At 35.8% G+C, this 24818-nt stretch overlaps 1 protein-coding gene across 1 annotated transcript in view; it reads right to left on the bottom strand.

Annotated features, from left to right (window-relative positions):
* LOC149802146 (activating signal cointegrator 1-like) overlaps positions 1-24818 on the bottom strand; it is a 66416-nt gene that overhangs the window by 14141 nt on the left and 27457 nt on the right. The window contains exons 6-11 of the mRNA XM_089956548.1: positions 23505-23722; positions 15083-15413; positions 13184-13365; positions 8127-8248; positions 4198-4295; positions 1402-1498 (exon numbers count right to left, since the gene is read on the bottom strand). Of these exons, the coding sequence (XP_089812674.1) occupies positions 1402-1498; positions 4198-4295; positions 8127-8248; positions 13184-13365; positions 15083-15413; positions 23505-23722 (1048 nt within the window). The remainder of the gene's footprint in view (positions 1-1401; positions 1499-4197; positions 4296-8126; positions 8249-13183; positions 13366-15082; positions 15414-23504; positions 23723-24818) is intronic.

The following is a 24818-nucleotide window of genomic DNA, read 5'->3' on the forward strand; positions in this document are numbered from 1 at the left end:
ATAAATTCTATCAGGTGTTCAAAGAAGTCATTTAAAGGTTTTTGTGTCCTACTGTTAGTATTAAGTCATGTTCTAATGCATCATTTGTATAAATTTTGAAGGCCCTTATACAAATATGCTTCCTGTCAAATTTATTAAAACTCTGACATATTTTTAGAAGTGGATCAATAGTTTTCTAGTTTTAGTAATAGTGGCCATAATGGATTGTGGACAGGCATAATCATTTAGTCAAACTTGATTTTTTGGGAATTGTTTATAGGTTTATCTATTTTTAGCACTGATGGCCATATCAGATGATAATCAGCATCACTAGCATACAATAGAGAGGCCTTCACACTAGGACACTTTCTTTTAATTGGATCAAATTTTGTGGAACTGCTCATAAGAAAATGATAAAAGGTTTTTTAATATTATGTACTGGTTGCCATATTTGAAAATTTAATCAGGATCATTGGAACAAAATTGAGAGGCTGTCAAACTAGGTTACTTTCGTTGAGATGTCACTAATTTTGTTGAGCTGCTTTTGAGACAAATAAAAGGTTTTCTATTAGTAATGTTGTAGAAATATAACAGGATGCTTCTTGCCAAATATGGGAAATATCTATTCAGCATTTTATATGAAGAAGCTGTTTGGAGATTTTTCAAGTATTACTAATGGTGGCAATATCTGATGGTAAACTGGTATCATTTTGCAAAAAGCCGACATGCTTTTAACATATGATGACCTCTATTAAATTTAGTCAAATTCTTGAGAGCTCACTGGGAAGAGGTTAACATGGTTTTTTTTCTATTTTAGTAATGGTAGCTATATTTGATGGTAGACTGGTATCACTTGTATTAATTGGAAAAGATCTTCATGCCTGGATGTTTTTCTATTTCAGTAATGGTAGCTATATTTGATGGTAGACTGGCATCATTTATATTAATTGGAAAGGTCTTCATGCCTGGATGTTTTCTACCAAAACTGGTTCATACTGGTCCTGTACTTTCTGACATAAAGTTGAAAATAGCATTGTTGAGAGACAATGAATAAACAGACATGATGTTTGCCCTATATCAAGCATAGAGCCAAACCATAAGCTTACAAGACCTTAACGACCATGCGAGCTATAATTTATGTATTTCCTATAATTACATTAATTATTGCACCTTCACTGATGACAATGAAGACTGCTGCTGCATCAAAAAGAATTTCATGTCTATGAAAAATTCATATTTAAATTAGGAGCGGAATCAATATATGTACATGTAGTAGGAACTGAATTAATGAACTAATAATGAGGTATGAAATGCAATGTCTTCTGGCAACAATCCATTAAGAAGCATATTTTTTTATTTAAAAAATCAACCTCAAAAATGTAATGTTACATTTTTCTGTAATAAAAATGTTAAAGTACTTACATATTTTATGTTTTCCTTTAATAGGGAATTTGACAACTAGTTCCTTTGGATTTTCACATATAAATACAAAGGGACTAGCTGATTCTCCATCTGGGTACTGAAACAGAATAATATTTATCTTTACAAGAGTATCAGTTTAATACATCAAAACACATTATATAGAAACATATAATAACTTTATTACACAATATGGATAATAACTGCCACTGACTGAAAAACTCCTGTTAATTCATCAATGAACATAATGCTATATTTGCAAATTATGAAAATACTAATATTTGTCCATATATAAAACTGGTGTTGTAACGAAAATGGCGGTTATATGGAGTTCTGATCATTAAGAGCATTGCTGATTAAAAGAAAGATAGATGATTTGATATTAAACATAAATTATAAAAAATCTTAAGAAAAATATGATTCAATAAGTTAAATTCAATCTTCATAATCCAAAAAGTATAATACTTGTTCTGTGTCATGTAATCTATTTCAAAAAGATTTTGAGATCTAAATTTATGCCTGTTGCAACTGTAAATTAAAAATGTCGCTATTTTTGGTCATTGTAGATAGCTGTGAATCATTTGTAATACTGAAATTAAGTATGCACAGGTCTCATTTCACATGTGTCTTCTTATGACAGACCTTTCGTTTCACAGCTGACGTGCAGTGATTTCAAGATTTTAAAATATCACATGCCTTCATAGTGGAAGCCAAAAAGCATTTAGAATACATAAATGCAGTTTCTGATTGAGAAATTTCATTCATTGACAGAAAACTGGCTTTATAACATTGACAGTTGGTGTAGAAAATGGTGTCTTGGTCCAAATTGTAGGCTGGCAAATGGTGTCTTCGTCCAAATTTTAGGCTGGTAAATGTTGTCTTTGTCCAAATTTAGGCTGGCAAATGGTGGTAGGCAAAGGTGATGATGCTATGGCATAGGAATTGTACAGTAAGAAAATACATTTTGCATGATTGTCTGGCAAAATTAAGGTGACACTTTAATTGACAGTATTAAAATAATTGGTGTTTATTATTATTTTGCTCCATATCCACTCAAGACAAACTAGACATCTGAATATGACCAGCCATCTAGAAGTAGTGATTTGATTTTCAAGACTGCTATTGCAGCAGTCATACTGAGGTTAGATTGGCTCTGTTTTCATTTACACCAAGCAGACATCATACGAAGTCTTTCAGTGAAAACCCCGTGTTGATATTACCATTCATTCAGAAGAAATAGTGATAAAATTTTCAAGATGGCCACCAGATGGCAACTGTGGTGGTCATATTGGATGTGAGAGAGGCACTATTTTCATTTGAGACCAACAAGACACCATGAAAAGTCTTCTGATGAAAAACCCATGTCAGTACTTTTATTTCAAGAAGTAGTTATAAGTATTTTCAAGACTGCTGCTGCAGCAGCCATATTGGACATCATTTCGGCACTATTTTCATTTTGGACCAACTAGACACCATAAGAGTGTGTGTGTGTGTGTGTGTGTGTGTGTGTGTAATTTGGATTTTTAATGTACCTTAAAAATTTTTCAGTCATATCGCTAAGCTGTCTGCAGGGTGGCAGTTTATAGTGATGCCTAGCACTGGGGCATCATGCCGCAGACATGAAGCATGATGTCCCACCCAGTCACATTATCCTGACACCTGGCCAACCAGTCCTAAGGCTAACCTCTTAACGCTGAGCACCAAGTGACACAGCTGTTAGTACCATTTTTGTAAATCATTGGTATTACTCAGCCAGGGATGAAACCCATGAATTCCCGCATCTGAGGCGGATGCTCTAACCAATAGGCCACTGGAGCGGTCAGACACCATAAGAAGTCTTTTAGTGAAAATTTCATGTTGATTTGACTATCCATTCAAGTGCAGTAGCTATAAGATTTTCAAGCTGGCCTCTGTGGTGGCCATATTTGATATCAGATTGGCACCATTGTCATAAAGGAGTAACCAGACATCATTAGAAGCCAGGTGAAAACTCCATGTCAATATCAGTCTCTTTTCAGGCAGAGCAGTAATTACAAGTTTTCAATATGGCTGCTGTGACAGCCACACTGGATTTAAATTTTTTATCATAATAATTTTTTCAGTGAAAATCCAATGATGATATGTCCATCTATTCATGGGAAGCAGTAATAACAAGATTTTTTAAAAAGGCCACTGTGGTGGCCATAATGGATGTCTGAGTGGCACCATTTTCACTGAGGACCAACTAGACAATGGGATGAATGTGTGTGTTCACAGTTTAATTACAATCCTCCATGGAGTTTAGGTGGAGTAAACTTGTGCTAATGGCTGGATGACAGATCATGTCATAAGCTCTTTTGGTTCTGGTCTAGGACAGTTGAGTTAAAAATCAATGTAGGTGGTTGGCATTTGGCAAGGGAACTCCAGCTTCATAGTTAGCATTTGGGAAAGGATATTCCAGTCTCAGTGTTGGCATTTGAGTAAGGCAATTCCAGTATCAGAGCTCATATTTGGGTAAGGGAATTCCACTCTCAGAGTTGGTATTTAGTTAAGGAAATTCCAGTCTCAGTTGGCATTTGGGTAAGGGAATTCCAGTCTCAGAGTTGGTGTTTGGATAAGGTAATTCCAGTCTCAGGGTTGGCATTTGGGTATTCCACTCTCAGAGTCGGCATTTGAGCAAGGAAATTCCAGTCTCAGAGGTACATTTTTTTGCCCTCTGCTCAAAAAGGTCTCAAATAAAACAATAATATGACACCTCAACTATCTTCTTCCAATTTCAACATATTATTAACATGAGGCATATATTGACATTAAGTGTACCTGTTGTCTGTACAAATCCTGCGCCAGACAGTCCACCATCTCCACGCAGCCAAGCAAACAGCCTACTGGATATGAACTGGGGAACTCTGCATTGGGATCTAAAATAATGTACATCCCATATCATTGAAATATAGACAGTAGTATCAAAATTTATCATGACTTGTTGTTATAGTGTTTTACAGCAGATATGTGTATCTATATTATGTGTATTATTTTCTTAATAATAGTTTTGAAGGGGATTATTTAGTTAATAACAATTAAATACTAATTTCTCCAATGATCATAGTACATGTACTGTAAAGATGAGTAATTCTTGTATAGTGCACAGATCCATTCCAAGGATGATATATACTTTAACTCATGTAAATATCACATGATCAGATTTTTTTCAGGACAGGAGTTCTGAGAGGTCAAGCTGATCTTGATTAGCTAGTATAACCCACATGACCCTGTGTACTGACCTAATGATTTAGAAAACCCCAGATGATTCACTCAAAGCCTCATGCTGCATTGTCTAAAGTGTATATTAGTTTTGTATTTAAATGAATTATTTCCTTAAATTAGGCATTCTTAGTAGTACCTTCAGTCATGGAAGAGAAATACTGAAAGGACTGATTCTTTAATTTAATCATTCGTTGGAATTACAGTACTGCAACACTGATTTAAAACTATATGGACACATAACAGCTGTACAGAATTGCTATGAATTCATTTAAAGACTACTTGGATTTAAAGCTGTCACAGGATCGCTGTGAATTCATTTCACATTTTGGGATTATAACATAGTGATTTCTTCTGTACTATTGACGCTTCAGTACATTACTATCATTAGAAAAACCTTTGGAAATCATTTGGATTACTAAAACTATTGGAACTGGTAGAATGTTTAAGACTTTATGAATTCATTCACATACTGTATGCTATTTTTAATTCTTTCACTTTGTGTTTTAGGAAAATAAATTAATACTGTCAATTATACAAAACTTGTTTGTTTGCGTTTCTTGTTACTTACTTTAAAACCATAAGGTCATAACAATGTTAACCAAATGTGATAGGCTTTCCATATGCTAATCCTACACCAGTAAGTTCAAACTCAATATACCTCTTGGTGATGATGTATAGCTTCATCCAAATGCATGCTGGGATATTAGGAAAAAGCTTCATCCAAATGCATGCTGGGATATTGGGAAAATCTATTTATGAAACAGGTGAATAGTATATAAATGACAACAGCCAAATGAGAGCATAGCCACACATGCAGATCAGTTTGCAACCGCTCACATTTGCAAGCAATGACTGTTTCTCTCATCCAAAACTAGAATCGCATGAGAAATAGGAATAAACAAACACCTAAATCAATATGACTACCATTGGCACAGTACTAACATTATGAAAGCATGTTGTCTTTTAATGAAAATGGGAACAATTTTTTGGATTAGGATATGAAAGGATGCTTTGAAAATTTAAAGTACTGAAAAGAAGTGAATCATTTTCAAACAATTTTTAGTAATAGTGTGCTTGTATTTAGATCTCAATAGGGTACATGTCTCAAAGGATCTCACAGAATACTATAGAAATATGTCAATATGAAATGGATGCCCAGATGAAAGGGTACACATCTCAAAGGATCCCAGAGAATACTACAGAAATATGTCAATATGCAATGGATGCCCAGATGAAAGGGTACACATCTCAAACGATCCCAGAGAATACTATAGAAATATGTCAATATGCAATGGATGCCCAAATGAAAGGGTACTTGTCTCAAAGGATCCCAGAGAATACTACAGAAATATGTCAATATGAAATGGATGCCCAGATGAAAGGGTACACATCTCAAAGGATCCCAGAGAATACTACAGAAATATGTCATATGCAATGGATGCCCAGATGAAAGGGTACACATCTCAAAGGATCCCAGCGAATACTACAGAAATATGTCAATATGCAATGGATGCCCAGATGAAAGGGTACACATCTCAAACGATCCCAGAGAATACTATAGAAATATGTCAATATGCAATGGATGCCCAAATGAAAGGGTACTTGTCTCAAAGGATCCCAGAGAATACTACAGAAATATGTCAATATGAAATGGATGCCCAGATGAAAGGGTACACATCTCAAAGGATCCCAGAGAATACTACAGAAATATGTCATATGCAATGGATGCCCAGATGAAAGGGTACACATCTCAAAGGATCCCAGAGAATACTACAGAAATATGTCAATATGCAATGGATGCCCAGATGATAGGGTACACATCTCAAAGGATCCCAGAGAATACTACATAAATATGTCAATATGCAGTGGATGCCCAGATGAAAGGGTACTTGTCTCAAAGGATCCCAGAGAATACTACAGAAATTAGTGAATATGCAATGAATGCCTAGATGACAGGGTCAAAGTCTCAAAGGATCATAGAGAAAACTACAGAAATTAGTCAATATGCAATGGATACCCAGATGACAGGGTACAAGTCTCAAAGGATCACAGAGAAAATTACAGAAATGAGTCTTTATAATGTAACAAAAAAACAAGGTTCTAATTAAAATTGGGGTCATAACAGTAAACTTTTGCCTTAAAATGGAGAAAATCAAACATAACCTAGAAATACTTGATGTAAAGCCTCATACCTAATGTGATTTTAAAAGGTTTAAGTCATACTTGACCTGGATCTTCTTCATACCAAATCTTTACTTCAGTCCATGAAGTCCTTCAAAAAGTGACTGAATAGAAACAAAACTGAAGTGCAAAGTCTTAAGTCAAACAGTGGGCCATAGCTCCATAAAATTCAGCTGGAAAACTGAAAACTGAACTTGAGTGAGGTTTCTAAATGTAAAACTCATACTAAATTTTGATTTCAATCTTTAAAATTATTCAATAGTTGTTCCATGGAAACTAAATTTGTGATCTGACAGGACATGATGGAATGGGATAGGATGTGACAGGACACGACAGTGAATGGAATGGGATAGACTGGGATGGAACAAAACAAAATGGGATAAGTCAAAATGGGACAAGTTAGGACAGAACAAGATAGGATGGGATAGGACATGACAGAACAGGATGGGATGGGATATAACAAAATGGGATAAGATGGGACAGAACATGACAATGGGATAAGATGGGACAGGATATGACAATGGGATAGGATGGGGCAGAAACATGAGAGAACAGGATATATGATAGTAAAGGACACAGAAGGTACTGGATATGACAGACATGAGCAACAATATGTGCATCAAAGAAGTCCTTAGTTGAAACCCAAGGTAATTGGTCATCCTTCCAGAGACATGAGTTTAATCTGTGTTCTCACATTTCCACATTCCAAAAAGACTCAGTTCTATCAAGAGTATTCTTAAAAGGATGCATGAAGATTGATCTGTCATCGTAAATAACTGCTTCCTGGATTTTAAGAACAAATATTTTGCATATGGCAGCTCACACAATTTAAATTTACTTCCTTTCTGGTAAAACTATTATTTTGGTTTTATAAAAACTAATATAATAAATTTCATAATCTTATGACACTGTCAAAGTAATTTTAATGTGGCAAACACCCTGGCACATCTATTATTGAGACCTTTTACTGCATTATGATTCCTTTAAAAAAATTCACTTTACAAATAAAATCACAACAATTTATGACCTATTTGAAACCTTCATAAATCAAATCAAAAAACTATTTATGAACTATTTAAAACTTCACTTAATATTCATATTGATTCATGGAAGTTTACAAGCCAAACAATTTCACCACACATAAACCCCAAAAATGATACGATGTGTTGGAAATGAGACATTTTTATCAGGTCTGCACAGACATTTACCTGACTGCAAGTGTTTCCCAAACAATGCAACAGTGATGACAAATTTTTCATTCAATTTATCATCCAAAAATGATTTGAAAGAGCCATTGTCAATACCTTTTAAGAGATATCTGTAAGACTGCTCCACATCTGCTATTTCCTGTGGTGATGGAGATTTAGCTGTGGCTGCAATCCAAAGTCTACCCCTGTGAGCGGTGTACCAGTTTCTGCCCTCATGACTAATAACAGACATTTAATATTAACAAATTACCTTAATTTACATTACAGTGAAACTTGAATATAAAGGACACCCAATAAACATAAATATCATTCCATTGCAGAAGGTTTTACTGTACAAATAAAGAATTAAAATGTTCAGTATTTATAATGACTTCAACAACAATACACAGGAATGTCTCTATTTTATTCTACAAGGCACAAATCATATGCATGTGAAGACCACTGGGAGGACTAAACATTATGATCTTCTTTCTTATTATCTTTTCATGTGATGTGATGTGATTTTGATTTTTAACGTAGCTTTAACAATTTTTCAGTCATATCGCTACGATGTCTGCAATGTGACAGTTTATAGTGATGTCTAGCACTTGGGCATCATGCCGCAGACATGTAGCATGATGACCCACCCAGTCACATTATCCTGACACCATGCCGACCAGTCCTAACACTAACCTCTTAATGCTGAACGCCAAGCAAGGCAGCTGTTAGTACCATTTTTGTAAGTCTCTGGTATGACTTGGCCGGGGATCGAACCCACGACCTCCCGCATCCGAGGCAGACGCTCTAACCACTAGGCCACCGGAGCGGTCTTATTATCTTTTGAAGTAACCAGTTCAAAATTAAAAGTACAAGGCTATGTAACCATTCTGGTGGCCTAAGTGGTTAGAGCATCCACCTTGGATGTGGGAGGTTGTGGGTTCAAACCACAACTGAGTCATACCATTAAGAGCTTAGTGTTAGGACTAGTGGCAGTAATGTGACTGGGTGGGACATCATTCTACATGTCTGCAACATGATGCCCCAGTGCTAGACATAACTATACATGGCCTCACTGCAGACACTGTAGCAATAGGACTGAATTTTTTTAAAGCTATTTAAAAATCCAAATCACACGTCACATTGCTATGTAAATGCTTCAAATGTAAAAAAAATTAATATTGTCAAAATGCCATGTTAAAATTTGTAAATGTAAAAGTTTCTCAATCTGACTAAAATCAGATCTCCACTGCCTTATGTGAGGATCTGACAGTGACTGCTTAAGTGTCATGTTCTTGTGACCTGTGAATTTGCCAATGGAAATGCAGCTTTCAGAAATTTGAAAGTGAACCAAATCATTCAACACTTGAAGGTTTAAGACTTCTTCAAATTGGCTGCTAAAATTAGTGATTATTTTAATAACATAGGTCAACAGAACATGACCACTAAGAGGTCACTGTCAGATTTTCATGTAGGACAGTGGAGATTTGATTTTCATCAGAACGAAGGTGTCTGAGCCTGCTGCCAGTGACTAATTAGAAGATTGAATATGCACAATATTATCTGATGACAGAAAGCCCATGGTCAAACTTAAAATAGTCAGAAGATGGGTGTTAGGGGATGGGTATGGGTGGTGGGAAAGTTTGATAAGTTCATAATATTAAGAAACAATACTTTCTTGTATTATTTATAATATTCATTTATCCTTAGAGCAAAGTGGACTAACTGGTCTATTTTTATAAGAAAACTCTGACAATGACTCACATGTATCAATATTTTGATGTAGAATCTGGCACTTTTGTAAAACTGTCATACAAAAAACGGTACTATATTATGGTTAGTGGTCTAAATTACAAATAGTACTATATTATTGTCAGTGGTCTACATTACAAATGGTACTCTATTGTGGTCAGTGGCTTCAATTACAAATGGTACTGTATTATGGTCAGTGGCCTAAATTACAAATGGTACTCTATTATGGTCAGTGGCCTAAATTACAATTAGTAATACATTATGGTCAGTAGTGAAAATTACAAATGGTACTGTATTATGGTTGGTGGCCTAAATTACAAATGGTACTGTATTATGGTCAGTGGCCTAAATTACAAATGGTATTCTATTATGGTCAATGGCCTGAATTACAAATGGTACTCTAATATGGTCAATGGCTTACATTACAAATGGTACTCTATTATGGTCAGTGGCCTAAATTACAAATGGTACTGTATTATGGTCAGTGGCCTAAATTACAAATGGTATTCTATTATGGTCAATGGCCTAAATTACAAATGGTACTCTAATATGGTCAATGGCTTACATTACAAATGGTACTCTATTATGGTCAGTGGCCTAAATTACAAATGGTATTCTATTATGGTCAATGGCCTGAATTACAAATGGTACTCTAATATGGTCAGTGGCTTACATTACAAATGGTACTCTATTATGGTCAGTGGCCTAAATTACAAATGCTACTATATTATCAGTCAGTGGTCAAAATTATAAATAAAGCATCAGTCAGTCAGTCATGGGAAGAATTTACATATACAGTAGTCCCCCTCTTATAAGGCCACCCCTACTGCAGAAGGGAAATGGCCTTATTATGAGGTGGCTTTTCTAGAGTGGGATGACAAATGCGAATAGTAAATACATATGATGAAAGTCACAACTAATTTTATTCTAAAACATTTAATATTTTCATTTAAAAATCACATGCATGCTGTGAAATCAATGTGAAACAAACTGTTTCATCATTTTTAAAAGAATGTTATGAATAACCATTGATCTAGTTTTAAAACTGTCTTTATAATAATGTTACAGATCACATCATCTGTCTCCAGTAGACACTTCACTACAATACATATGTTCCTAAGAATTCTCAGGCTTGAAAGATGTATCCAGTGTCATTTGTCCCACACTTTCTACAGCTTTTCTTTTATCTTTTTTAAGAATGTCTTGTGTTTTCATAATTGTGTCCACAAGTTCAACATTGTTTTGTCGCAAGGCCATAATCCATGAAATCTGTGGAATGTAAACATGCAGTATGCAGTGTAATGCACTATTTGGCTGGGTTTGGAATGTCACACATTGCGTCACTGTCACAGTCACTTTCCTCATTCTGGCATGTTTCACAGGAATTTCTACCACCTTCTGTCATAAATGACTCATAGTCATCACTAATTGTGTTCTCTGTAGCTTTGTTGTTGTTGGTGTAGGGTTTAACGCCATTTTTCAGCACACAATAGGCTATACATGGCGGCCAGTATTAATGGTGGAGGAAGAAACCGGGAAATCCCCGGAAAGAACCACCGACCCTCGAGAAGCTACTGGCAAGCTTTCTCACATATCCACATTGGCCGAATCCGAGACTCGAACCCACGCAGACAGAGGTGAGATGGCAGTGATCCGTAACGGTGAGCGCTTTAGACCACTCGGCCACTCGGGGTTCTCTGTAGCTAATGTATCATCACACTGAACATAATCCTTAAGGGTTGTTCCAGGTGGCATAAGGGGAAGATAGTCCTCTTCATCCCAGTTTTCCTCCTCTGCCTCTGGTACACTTGATACCTTTTGGAGAAACCCACATTTCTGAAAGCACTTTTGAATCATCTCGGCTGTCAGGACATCCCATACTGATGTCAGCCATTGGATTGCATCCAGCAGAGTCACCTTTTATGCTATCTCCAATGCAGCTGTTACATTATCCATCAGGAACAAAACATGTCTCAGCAGCTTTTTCCTATAGTTCAATTTGACTGTCTGGGTTATCCCTGCATCCAGGGGCTGAAGTTTTGAAGTTGTATTTGGAGGAAAGTATGAAAACCTTGACATTTGACAAATCAAGTTTGGGGTGTGCAGCACAGTTGTCAAGAAAAAGCAGGATCTTCCTGTTCTGCACTTTCATCTGCTGATTAAGTGTTTTGATCCAGGACTCAAATATCTGTCCTGTCATCCATGCTTTTCTGTTTGCCTCATATGTAACTCTCAAACGTGTTCGGCTATATCCCTTAAGCACCTTGGATTTTGTGACTTACCAATCACCAGTGGTTTCAGTTTCTCACCAGAACTGGCACAGAGCAAAACTGTAAATCTCTCATTTGCTTTTTTCCCACCTTTACATGAATCCCCTTTTTGTACCAGCAACTTTGTTGGTAACAGTCTAAAAAACAAACCAGTCTCGTCACAATTAAAAAATATCCTTGCTGTCATATCCCCTGCATATATCGTTCAGTCTTTTGTTCCAATCTTCGAAAACTTCATTATTAACATCAGCTGATTCTCCACTAAGGACAGAACACTTAATATTGTGTTGAAATCTGTGCAACCATCCGTTACCTGTGGTAAAGTTGTCATATCCCATTTCAACTGACAAAATTGTTGCTTTTTCTTGGATCATTCGACCGGTGAGCGGAATTTTCTTAGCACATGCAGTGCAAAACAATTCAAAAACCATGTCATTCAAATCAGGATACTTGGCTCAAACAATTTTCCTTCCTCCATCCATTCCACCTTCCCATTTCCACAGAATTGTTTCCTTATCTTTCACGATATAGTTTATCTGAGTCTTTCCGATATCAAATTTTTCTGCCAGGATCTTTGAACTCTCCCCCTTTTTGGTCAGTTGAATTACTTTAACTTTCTCTTCTAAATTGAGAATTTTTCTTTTTCCCGATGACATGTTGATCTTTTTTTTGCAGTAACTTATTCCAATGCTGCCAACTACAAGACTGATAAAACAATTTTTATGCATTTAAACAAATTGCCATTTGTTTTTAAAGGAAGTAATCATGTCATGTGATTTGTTAGTCGCAGTCTGGTACACTACTGTTTATATACATTTCTTTACACTAAGCGAGAGAAGCCAAAATGGCTTCGAGATGTACCATTAATTAACATCACACAGATTTGAGCTCATTCCATCCAATTCTTTTGTAATCAATGTAGTTAAGGACTGAGAAATGAAAAGGATTACAAGGCACACAAAACTGAAATATCTGAACTGTGGCATATCAGCCAATATAAATTCAGATCTACCCTGTACTGACCTTAGCTTTTTACCATTCCTGTATATGTAATAGCTTGTCATGTCATTGTTGTAGCAGTTTTATTTATAGCTATATCAGAGATGAGTATGTGTGCCTCAAACTCTATGAAAAGGAGATCTATTTTAAACATACATTTTTATCCCTTTGATGAGAAGCAATGCCCAGGGTTGGTGCATGCTGAGACACATCCCTTCATCTGACATCTCCTGTAACTCACGGTCCTGTATCCTCATTCCTGACCTCTTGACCTCAGACCCACCAGAAGGCTCCTGAACTCTTTGATTCGTGCTGTGCATTTTCTCTTGAGGAACAAACTATAAAAAAATAAGTTCTACTTACATGTACATAAATTATGTGGAAAAGGTACAATACTAAATTCATAAACAGTGAAACTGGTACACCATTGATATATTTTCATAGTTTATACATTGTGTGAAATACAAACAAAGGTAACATAATCCATAAGGCAAATCACTTATCCTTGCCAATTGGAAATAAAATATTTCATCAGTCAACTAAGGTCAAAAAGAAAATAGGTATGTTTCCTACAGTACTGGTTTCAAAATTAGAGTATGTTGGTAGGTTTTTTTAAAAAGCATTATATATATATATATATATATATATATATATATATATATATATATATATATATATATATATAATGATTAGTACTCAGCAATTCAAGCTAATCAGGCTCATGAATCAATTTTGGGAATTTGGGGGGAAATTTTTTTACATATATTTAAACATTATATAATTATAATGATTAGTATATATTATGTGATATGCACCTCAAGTACAGGGCTACACCAGCTCAATACCACCTCAATTAGGTGCACAAATCTATTTCGAGAATTTTTTGAAACCATTTTTTTAATCCTGGGGGAAAAACATGCTAGGATCAGCAACAAAAAACAGGGATGGTCAGCCCATCAGAATTACAAGTTTTTTCTTTGTTTTTGTGTGCATAATATGTTATCCTCTAAGTAACAGTGTACAATTTATTAACACTGCATGTACTGATAATACAAAAATGTTATCCAATAGAAAATCTGGACAGTAAAGGTACTATCAGCCCATTCCTCTCAGACACATCGCATCTTTCAACAAAATGATGAAAGAATGCAAAATCATTTTAGTTAAAAGACAAAAATTCACTAGGTTTCCAAGCCACTTTTTTTTCAAAAGGAAGCTGATCAATGTCTGTACATGGAACCAACCTCCAAGTAAACTTGTGTTGTACACATCAAGAGAAAACCACATACAAAATAACCTACTTCTTTGTGCAACAAGAAAGTAACCACATTACTAAGTATAAACTAGTTTAATTAGAGGCTAATATGGGTGTGTACAGGCGAATGGACACAGACACCAAAATTATCACTGTGTTGCGCTTTCACCAAGATGGGCATGACAACAGATCTGGAAGGCAGAGGTTGTTTTGTTTTTTGTCACATCTTGCATTTTGCTTATTATGACTGTCAAAAAAGTTGTTTTTCAAAATAGTCCAGATATTTATCCATGAATTTCCATGTGTCAGTTGTCTTGTCTGAGCTGTCCTGAACAATTCAAAAACTGTTTATTGGCTGCTGTATTGCCTTATGTTTCAAGGCAGAAGCAGTGTTCAGACTACAGTTATTTGGCACAAACCAACATTATGTTGACACTATAGTTATGTGACATAAAATAATATGTTTATTCCAACTATATGCAAAAACAATTCATGTTTTGAATCAGATAAATTTTATTATCCAACTACAAGCATTTACAAAATTAAAGTAAATGTGACAATCAAAGATTTCTCCCCCCAACCACCCTTGTTTTTATAAAAACATACAAACGTAAGGAAAATGTATTTCAAAAACTTTTCTAAAAATAATCCAATCATGGATAAAATGTTTCATTTTTTAAAGTGTGTATGAAACTCCTTGTGTTCAAAACTGAAGTATGCCATATTCCCATGATCTAAAATCTACAGCACTAACAAACAAGTTTGTACTAATCACATCAAAGAATAATATACAAAATTACCTTTGGTGCAGGTTGCAAAATATTTGGATTAACAAGGCCATGAAGTTCTGTTTTATCTGGAATGTTCTTAGAAGCATTTGGTTGAGTACCATATTGAATTTGCTGCACAACATCATCATTAGGATTATACATGTCGACTGAGCCATCCTCCTCAATAACTCTTCTGCCAGCAAAGTCTAATGTCACTTTTCGATCTTTCTTTGAAGCAAATCGTTGTGCTCTCAATTCCTCTTCACGTTTCTTTAGAGCTGCTCGCTCCGAGTCACTCAACCATTTTGAGTCTATAGAAAAGTAGTCTGACTCATCATCAATCACCTGTGTCCTCCTTGCACTGCAATAACAAAAATATGCATTGCATATATATATATATATATATATATATATATATATATATATATATATATATATATATATATATATATATATATATACATATACATATGCATATATATATATATATATATATATATATATATATATATATATATATATATATATATATATACACACACATATATAGACATGTACTTTGGGTGCCTGGATATATAGGCATGTGCTTTGGGGGCCTGGATATATAAGCATGTACTTAAGCAGCCTGGATATATAGACATGTGCTTAAAAGACCTTGTTATATATACATGTGCTTTGGGGGCCTTGGTATATAGACATGTGCTTTGGGGGCCTTGGAATAGAAATGTGTTTTGGGGGCCTTGGTATATAGACATGTGCTCTGGGGGCCTTGGTATACAGACATGTGCATTGAGGGCCTTGGTATATACACATGTGCTTAGGGGAACTAGATATATAGACATGTGCTTAGTTGGCCTGGATATATAGACATGTGCTTAGAGGGCCTGAATATACAGACATGTGCTTTGGGGGCCTGGATATACAGACATGTGCTTAGGGGGGGCTGTATATATAGACATGTGCTTAGTGGGCCTGGATATATAGACATGTGCTTAGGGGGCCTGGATATACAGACATGTGCTTAGTGGGCCTGGATATATAGACATGTGCTTAGGGGGCCTGGATATACAGACATGTGCTTAGTGGGCCTGGATATACAGACATGTGCTTATGGGGCCTTGATATATAGACATGTGCTTAGGGGGCCTGGATATACAGACATGTGCTTAGGGGCCTGGATAAATAGACATGTGCTTAGGGGCCAGGACAGTGAGTATTGCAGCCAAATGACTAAACTTTAAAGTCCTATATTCAGTCCCTGCTGTAGCAAGTGCATTATACTGATTATCCACACCCATCATGAACACAGATTTGTCCTGAAAATTGATTGTGTATTGGGATATTTTGGGCATGTGGAAATTGGAGTCCAGCCTTGTTGAATTTCAGTCAGTGCTTGTGAGTTTATTTAAGTCACCAGCCCAGGGCCTGTGTCTAAAAATATTTTTCTTTGAGCACTGATTTGGGATAATCAGTCAAATAAAGATTTTCAATATGGCCAACATGACAGTCATCTGAAGGTTGCATCAGCATCATTTTAATATAAGAACAACTACTTACTGCAGGAAAGAATTTTTTTAATTTAAAAAAGGGTACTAAAAATACCAGAAAATATATCTGTCTTGTAACCTTTTCCAAACTTATGACCTTGACCTCCGAGACATGGACTTTGCTAGTGTATAAAAGACGATATGGGTGAGGTTTCATCAAAATATGCATAGAGGTTTAAAAGTGACAGTCTAGATAAGGAAACTGGCCACTATCCTTATTGTGACTTAGACCTTGAGGCTAGGGGTATGACTGAATTCACAATACATCATCAAACAAGATATATTACAGGCTTGTTCTGCATTGCCTCAAATTTCATACCCACACATGAACTGATGCTTCCAATTTATATTTTTCCTTGCTGTGACCTTGACCATAAGGCAAGGTGTATGGTTATGGTACGTGTTACACTGTTTGGTCATGAAATATGATTGGTTGCAGTTTGATGATTAGGTCATTAGTCGTTCAAAAGTTACAATGCATACATGGATACAAGTCATATAATTAAATTTTTCCTTAATGTGACCTTGACTTTGAGGCAGGTGAGTGGCTATGATACATGATGAAATGACTAGTCAAGATATATCAGAGCAAAGAAACTGGCAAGCCCGATACCTGGGTCCCCTTGAAATCTGGATCAGGCCCTTTATGCATTCTAAGTGATTTGCCTCTTGGGTTTGTGCAAAACAGGTGTTATCTAATTTGCCACTGAAATTGATATTTTCATTTTGAAGTTCTTGAAGACACTGGTGTTGAATGTTCTCAATGGTTATCTATAATTATCACTCACTTGTCCTGCGTAATGAGCTACTTTGTGATGCATCACTCATTAAATACATCAAGCAGTATATATGCAATTTTTTGACAATTAAGCTGAGACCAGGGAATATTGACTTATAAAAGCCTCCAATATGATGTTTTTCACCCTAAAGGAACTGGTATAATTACAATGTATTTTAATCAATTTTAGTAGCCACTGGTTCTATTGATATATGGAGTTTTTTTGTGGTAATTATGGTACATCCACAGTACTATGATATGAGCTGATTACAAAGCTTGAAACTACTGCTTTTACTGATCAATATTTTTTTATAAAAGACTGATACCTCTCCAACTTCATTTGTTTTCAACTTTGATTAAGAACCATGGTGGTTTTTGCAGCATTCAGAAAATAAAATTACCCAGTACCACATATACCAGGGATGCACAACATGTGGCCTGCTGGATGGATCTGGCATGCAAACGTGTTCTGTCCAGCCCTCAGAGCAAATTAAAACAACACAGAAATCTGGCCCGTGAATAGTAATTATATATCTCTGGCATGATGCCCCAGTGCTAGACATCACTATAAACTGCCACACTACAGACATCAGAGCAATATGACTGAAAAATTGTTAAAGCTAAGTCAAAAAATCATAAAAACACAACATACAGTAATTATATTAAATAAATTAGTGTTTGCGGCCCTCGAGTGGTCTTAGAAAATGCAATCTGGTTCTTGGCCGAAAAAGGTTATACACCCCTGATATATACTCACTTTTAAGTCGAGTCAAACTGCAAACAACAAAGATCCTGTTCTGTCACAGCATAATGGCCTGCAGATTAGGGTCTATGTTGTTTGTTCTACTAATTACTCCTAACAAACTGCACCAACCCAGATCTGCCGGCGCATTATGTGGCAACAGATCTGGATCTGTGCAATTTACAAGAGTATATATGGTACAGTTTTACATGAGACATTGGAAAAAACGATGCTTGTAAGAAATTAAAAAAAACGTTTAGCAGACAATGTTATACTTGGATTTTATTTCCTAAAATACACTATCATGAGAGGCATAGGCAGTTTAAAATATTTGGATTTTTTTTTACTTATATAGGAAGTGTCAAAATAACAAGCATGACATTTACGGTCCTGTCAGGCATGTGGATTTTGAGTCTGGACAAGTGATTTTTTTAAAGCCATTTGTCCTAACTTAAATAAATCTTTATACCCTCTATATAAATGGGCAAGTTTCATTCAAATATTTTTAATGATTAAAATGTTTCACTTTAGATAAATATACAAATCACAGAATTACATTATCCACTGCTGTGTCCTTAAAAGTGAAACAAGGAGAGTGGCTATGGCACATGACATGGTGACTAGTCATGACACATACCTGGGTAAAATTTTATTATAATATCATCTGTTGGTTCAAATGTTATCCTCCAGACAAGGATGCAAGTCCGAGAATTAATCTTCTTTGCATTGTCCTTGGGGATGGGTTGGGGGATGCTACATGACAGTTTCAGCAAAGTTTCATGAAAGTCTCTCCAAATATTGAAAGGTTATGGACTGAACAAGCAAATGTTAATGGATGGATGGACAATGTTTTAGCAGACATCTGACTGATGACGGACATAAAAAATGTCTATCCCTTAAGGAGAAGTAGCTATAACAAGATTGTTTCCCTGTGGCAGCCATTTCTGGAGATCTGCATCAATTTCAATTAGGACCAATAACAACCAATTAGATGTGTTTTAGAGAAAACTCAACACAACAATCCCTTTAAGAGTAGCAATAACAAGATTTCAAGATTTGAGGTAGCAGAGAGTCATTTCCTTATGTTAATATGATGGGAGTGATCAGTGCAGACATTTTTTATGGATTCATTGTGTGTTGCTTAGTTTCTTTACATTTGCATCTGATTGGTATAAAAGTGTTGCAACTTTAGAAAGGAAGCAACTCCAATTTTACTGATATATGAATTTGTGTGTACCACATGTCTGTTCTTAATTATTTGACTTCAACTAACTGCCCATTATTAATTATTTGACTTCAACTAACTTCTTGAATCCATAAACAATAAAGTCCATTAGATGAATATTTGTGCAGGGTGATGAAGATCATTATGTATTAGCAAAAGTTGCCACCACAAACATCTTATTTCCCCAACTGTAAAACCAACATCTCAGTCTCCCTGAATATCTCACACTATATCACACAGACACCATGTCAGTCTCCCTGAATATCTCACACTATATCACATAGACACCATGTCAGTCTCCCTGAATATATCACACTATATCACATAGACACCATGTCATGGCGATTGGCTGCTTACCCCATTTCTCACAAGTTATTATGATCACTCAGAGGGTAGAAACAAATGGCAGACAGGTCCTCTATTTTCCTCTAGATTTACTTAATTTTATTCTATCACCATCTGTGATGCTGTGTATCGGATATGTTACATTGATATTACTGAGTACTTCATAATAGGCTTTTCATAATGCTGACTATCTTTTCTAGACAAAATGAAATGTATGTAGTATCCTTGATTTGTCTGCAGCATTTGACACAAAAGACCATGATATATTACTTCACCGTCTCCAGCATGTATTTGGCATTCATGATACAGCCTTACTGTGGTTCAAGTCCTACTTGGTCAACAGGACACAAATTGTGTCTGCAAATGGATTACACTCCAGCCCAGTTGATCTATGTTGTGGTGTTCCACAGGGGTCTGTTCTTGGACCTGTTCTCTTCATTCTATACACTCAGCCGCTCTCAAGTGTCATAGATCATCATCAGTGTCTCACCAATTGTACGCTGATGACACCCAAATATACAAATCTAGCCACCCAAATGAAGTTGATGCTACCATCCAAGATGTAGAGAGGTGCATTTCTGATGTGAAATCATGGATGACATGTAACAAGCTGCAGATGAATGATGATAAAACTGAGGCCATTCTGATTACAAAACAAGGACTTTCTCATTCACATCCTTTACCTCAAACAATAAATATCAGCAACACCAACATTAAATTCACACAATCAGTATGAAACATAGATGTTACTCTGGACAGTACTCTCACACTGCACCAACATGTCATGAACATGTGCAAGGCTGCATATCTTGAGCTGAGATGCATCAGCTCCATTCGCAAATATCTTTCAGCTGATGCCACTAAAACACTTGTGTGTTCATTAGTACTTTCAAGACTGGATTATTTTAACTCAATTCTGTCTGGTTCATCTCAATATCTACTCCAAGAACTTCAAAACACAGCTGCTCGGATCATACTTAGAGTACCATGATCAGAGCACACCTCCCCACTGCTCTGTACCCTAAACTGGCTATCAATTCGATCCAGAATCAAACACAAAATTTGTTCTCTGTGCTACGTTTCAATGACGGACGCTAGTTCAACATACCTATCCAACCTCACCCATGTGTACACACCAGCAAGATACTATCGCTCCTCTTCTGACAATTGTATACTCATTATTCCCACTATGAAAACAAAGTCATATGGACAGCGTTCTTTTGCATACCAGGGCCCAGCAACGTGGAATGAATTGCACACTGAACTTAGATACAAAGACACAGTGATCACATTCAAGAGTGCTCTCAAAACTCACTTATTTTGACTGCAAGAACAAACTTAAAAACCTAATGTTTCCTACCTTAAATATTCTTCGCATGTTTTTTCTATGTTTTCTAATTTCATGGTGTTTGTGTTTGTAATCATATCATTATATATGTTTTTTGTTTTTTTTTATCTTATAGGTGTTGTCTAATGTTGTAAAGCGCTTAGAGCTTCTAAAGATTAGGCACTATACAAAGTCCTCATTATTATTATTATTATTATTATCTAAACAAGTGCTTGTTTACATCTGGTGTATGGGTAGATGGTTTTATGAAATGTGAAGCTCTGTGTGTGAGAAACCATTGAAACAATGACAAAGTTCAGAAGTGAAATTAAATTTTGAAATTTGAGGTTTATTTAGGATTTTTCCAGGTTTTAAAAGAAATACTGAGGTTCAGGGCACAAAGCAGTTATAAAATTATCTCCATGGTAAGCATAGCATTTATGTAAAAATTAATAAAGTATGCTTTTAAGTGTGTGTGATTTAGATTTTTAACGTAGAGTCATAATGTTACGATGTCTGCAGTGTGGCAGTTTATAGTGATGTCTAGCACTGGGGCAACATGCCGCAGACATGTAGTATGATGTCCCACCCAGTCACATTATCCTGACACCAGGCCGACCAGTCCTAACACTAACCTCTTAATGCTGAGCGCCAAGCGAGGCAGCTGTTAGCACCATTTTTATAAGTCTTTGGTATGACTTGACCGGGGATTGAACCCACGACCTCCTGCATCCAAGGTGGATTGCTCTAACCATTAGGCCACCGGAGCGGTCCAGTAGTATGTTTTTTAGTTTGTTTCTAAATAAAATGAAAATAAAGTGAAACTTAATAAATAATAAAAAATAAATTTCTTCTAAAATGTACTCCTGTATACAGCCAACAAATAATTCATTAAAGAAATGTAAATTTTTATCCAATGTCATCTATAGGCCTGCAGTTTTATCCACAGTAAAAACAGCACACTGAAGACTATATACAATATCCAACCCTAGTACCTATACATTTCCTTTACATGGATTTTTAAGCTCTTCAAGCTGCTTTTCAAGAACCTTGATTTCCTCTACTTTATCCTTTGCACACTTTCTATTTGCATTACACATAAAAAACATGTCACTGTTACTTTCCACCATTGGTCATACAACAGTTTTAAAAACCATCTTTGTTGGCAAGGAGCTTTACAAGAAGTAATATTACCTTTTCTGGATTTTTCAGGATCTCGTTTTTACACATGTTTTTCCCCATATAAACCTTAAAATATTATGCAAGAAGCTGATCAAAAGATGACATCTAAAAATAGCATGTAGTTACTGGGGAATCTGCAAACATGTCAAAATATTAAATGATTTTTCATAGTACCATAAACTAAATAAATGTTGTCATATCCATATTTCTTCAAGTGAATAAAAAAGACAGCGTATCCCCTATGGTTTTCCTAAATTTGTATATATTGTAAATTTGGGGTAAATCATCCCCAATTGTAAATTTTAATTCACCTTGCTTTGATTTGCTCCAAAATAAAAACACAATCCAGGCAAATCAGAATATAAATGTTTGTTCGTTTCCATTGCACGCATTCTTGTGCCTAAAAATATGAGTACTAAATTAATAGTCAAAATAATATTCAACAACACTCTCAAGAATATGACAGGATTAATCCCTGTTTATAATTCTGTAGGTTGGCACTAACAATCACCAAATGTGCAGCCTTTGAGTCTGTACCCCTTATGCCGGTGATCAGACCTAGTAAAATTACATATCTGGTGACTGAAAAGTTATGAAATTGTTATATGGTGTGCCAATTTTGATCCAAAAAGTTGTAGCATAACATATTTCCAAGCCTTTGGAAATAATGTTACTAACTATATGTACTACTACCGCCATGTTGGTAATGCATCTGGTTTGGATTATATGTATGGCTCACATAATTAAAAACCATTTCAAGCAAAGTGCATCACTTACAATTTTCAAAAATGTCTTTAAAATGGTACAACTGTTGACAATGACATGCTGTTATAGGACTATCAAATGAATTATAGAATAAAATGACCAGATGTCTTTAACTTGCATAATTTACACGTTATCAAATGCATAATGGAAAACTGTGCTAAAAATGCATAATGGAAAACTGTGTGCTAAAAATGCATAATGGAAAACTGTGTGCTAAAAATGCATAATGGAAAACTGTGTGCTAAAAAACTTTTTTTGTGGGGATATGCATAGAGCCATTTGTAATTTTGCTTTCGCTTTGTTTTTTTTATAATTTAGGTTTCATTCCTCTTTCTAAAAACTTTTTTAAGGTTTTAAGGTCAAAACAAAACTTTAGTTTTTTTTGAGTTTTATTTAGGTATACTGTGGACAATGTAAAGTATTCAAAATAAATCCCAAGCCAACGAAAAAATGGTTCTGCATTTAAATATGTGTTATATTCACCACACTTATTTAAGTAACCTATACTAAAAATATCATTTGATTTTACTCATAATTTTACCTTGTCTGATCATACTCTAGTAGTTTATCTTTATGCTGGATAGCTTTCTCCAAACCGCTCTTCATCTTGTTGTCGGTCGTAGGAATAAAATCTCGTGCCTCAGCAGATGTCTTTTTCAAATAATTCATACTGGATGCATCTTTCATTAGAAACTGCCGCAATTTTTCGCTCTTTTTAGAACCCCTAGACAGTATATCCTGCTCCTCTCTTGTACAAACCTAAAATGAAAAGTTGGCTGTCTTTAAAATACTTACCCAATCATAATAACTATGGGGTACAGCCTTCCCAGATACTACTTTTAGCTAAAGAAAGTTGTGGTTGGGCAGAGTGATCTCCACTTGCCTATAAGACATGGCAGCAATGAGTAAGAATATACCAGTTGTTACTGGAGTGGAAGGCATCCCCCCTAAGGATGTCACTGTGAGTAGGCTGAGAGGGTGTATGTGTATTTTGATTAAGTATTTTTGAAGAAACATATTTTACTATTAAAAAATTGGTTTCTTCTTTGAATACATTACCCAATCATAATACCTTAGGAGAATAAGTAAGAGGTGGAGGGAGAGATATCCCCTTCAACCCAGAGATATTATCTCCGATCCCCTGAGGTACTGAGACAGCTTCTAGGTAACCCGACTGGAGGAAGACTCCATCTGTCTGGGCGTGGCTTCAGAAAGGGAAAATATTGTTTGCCAATCCAGTGAAAGTCTAGAAGCCGCATCTTTAAGAAGCTGTCAAATGACCTGGAAGTGTGACCTGTTGAGCTGTGGAGACAGGTCCAACAAGATCGAATTGGGCCTTTTGAGATGAAAGATATCAAGAGATAGAACAAGAGAATGTGAACTCTGATCTCCATCCCACAGCCTGAATGATGTCAGTTAGAAAACAGTTTCATTCAATGCTAGGATGGTGGCAGCTGCCCTAATCTCATGAGCCAAGATGCGTAAAAAATTAATTTGAGCTAGGGTTATTTCCCTGTACACTGAGTGAATAACCCATTTGATCCAGGATGAGAAAGTCTGAGCCGATATATTGTTTTGTCCTGATTTCAGAGGTAAAAAAAGGCAAGATGTACCTTGGTGCACATGATTTGTTTGATTAAGGTACCACTTCAAAGATTGGACCGGGTCTTGTAAGTGGCCTTCAGGTGATGTGTCCTGGAGAGACAGAGGTCTCATGACAAGAGTCTAGTTACCCATGGAAGGAAAACAGTTCTTGGCGATGAACGAGGAAGCCGTCATGAGTAAGACAGACCCATCATGTTGGAACTGCAGGTTTTTGGGGTCTGCAGATAGGGAATGTATTTCACTAATTCTG

Source organism: Sinohyriopsis cumingii, chromosome 4 (assembly GCF_028554795.1).
Source record: "Sinohyriopsis cumingii isolate HCF-2022 chromosome 4, ASM2855479v2, whole genome shotgun sequence".
NCBI lineage: Eukaryota > Metazoa > Mollusca > Bivalvia > Unionida > Unionidae > Sinohyriopsis > Sinohyriopsis cumingii.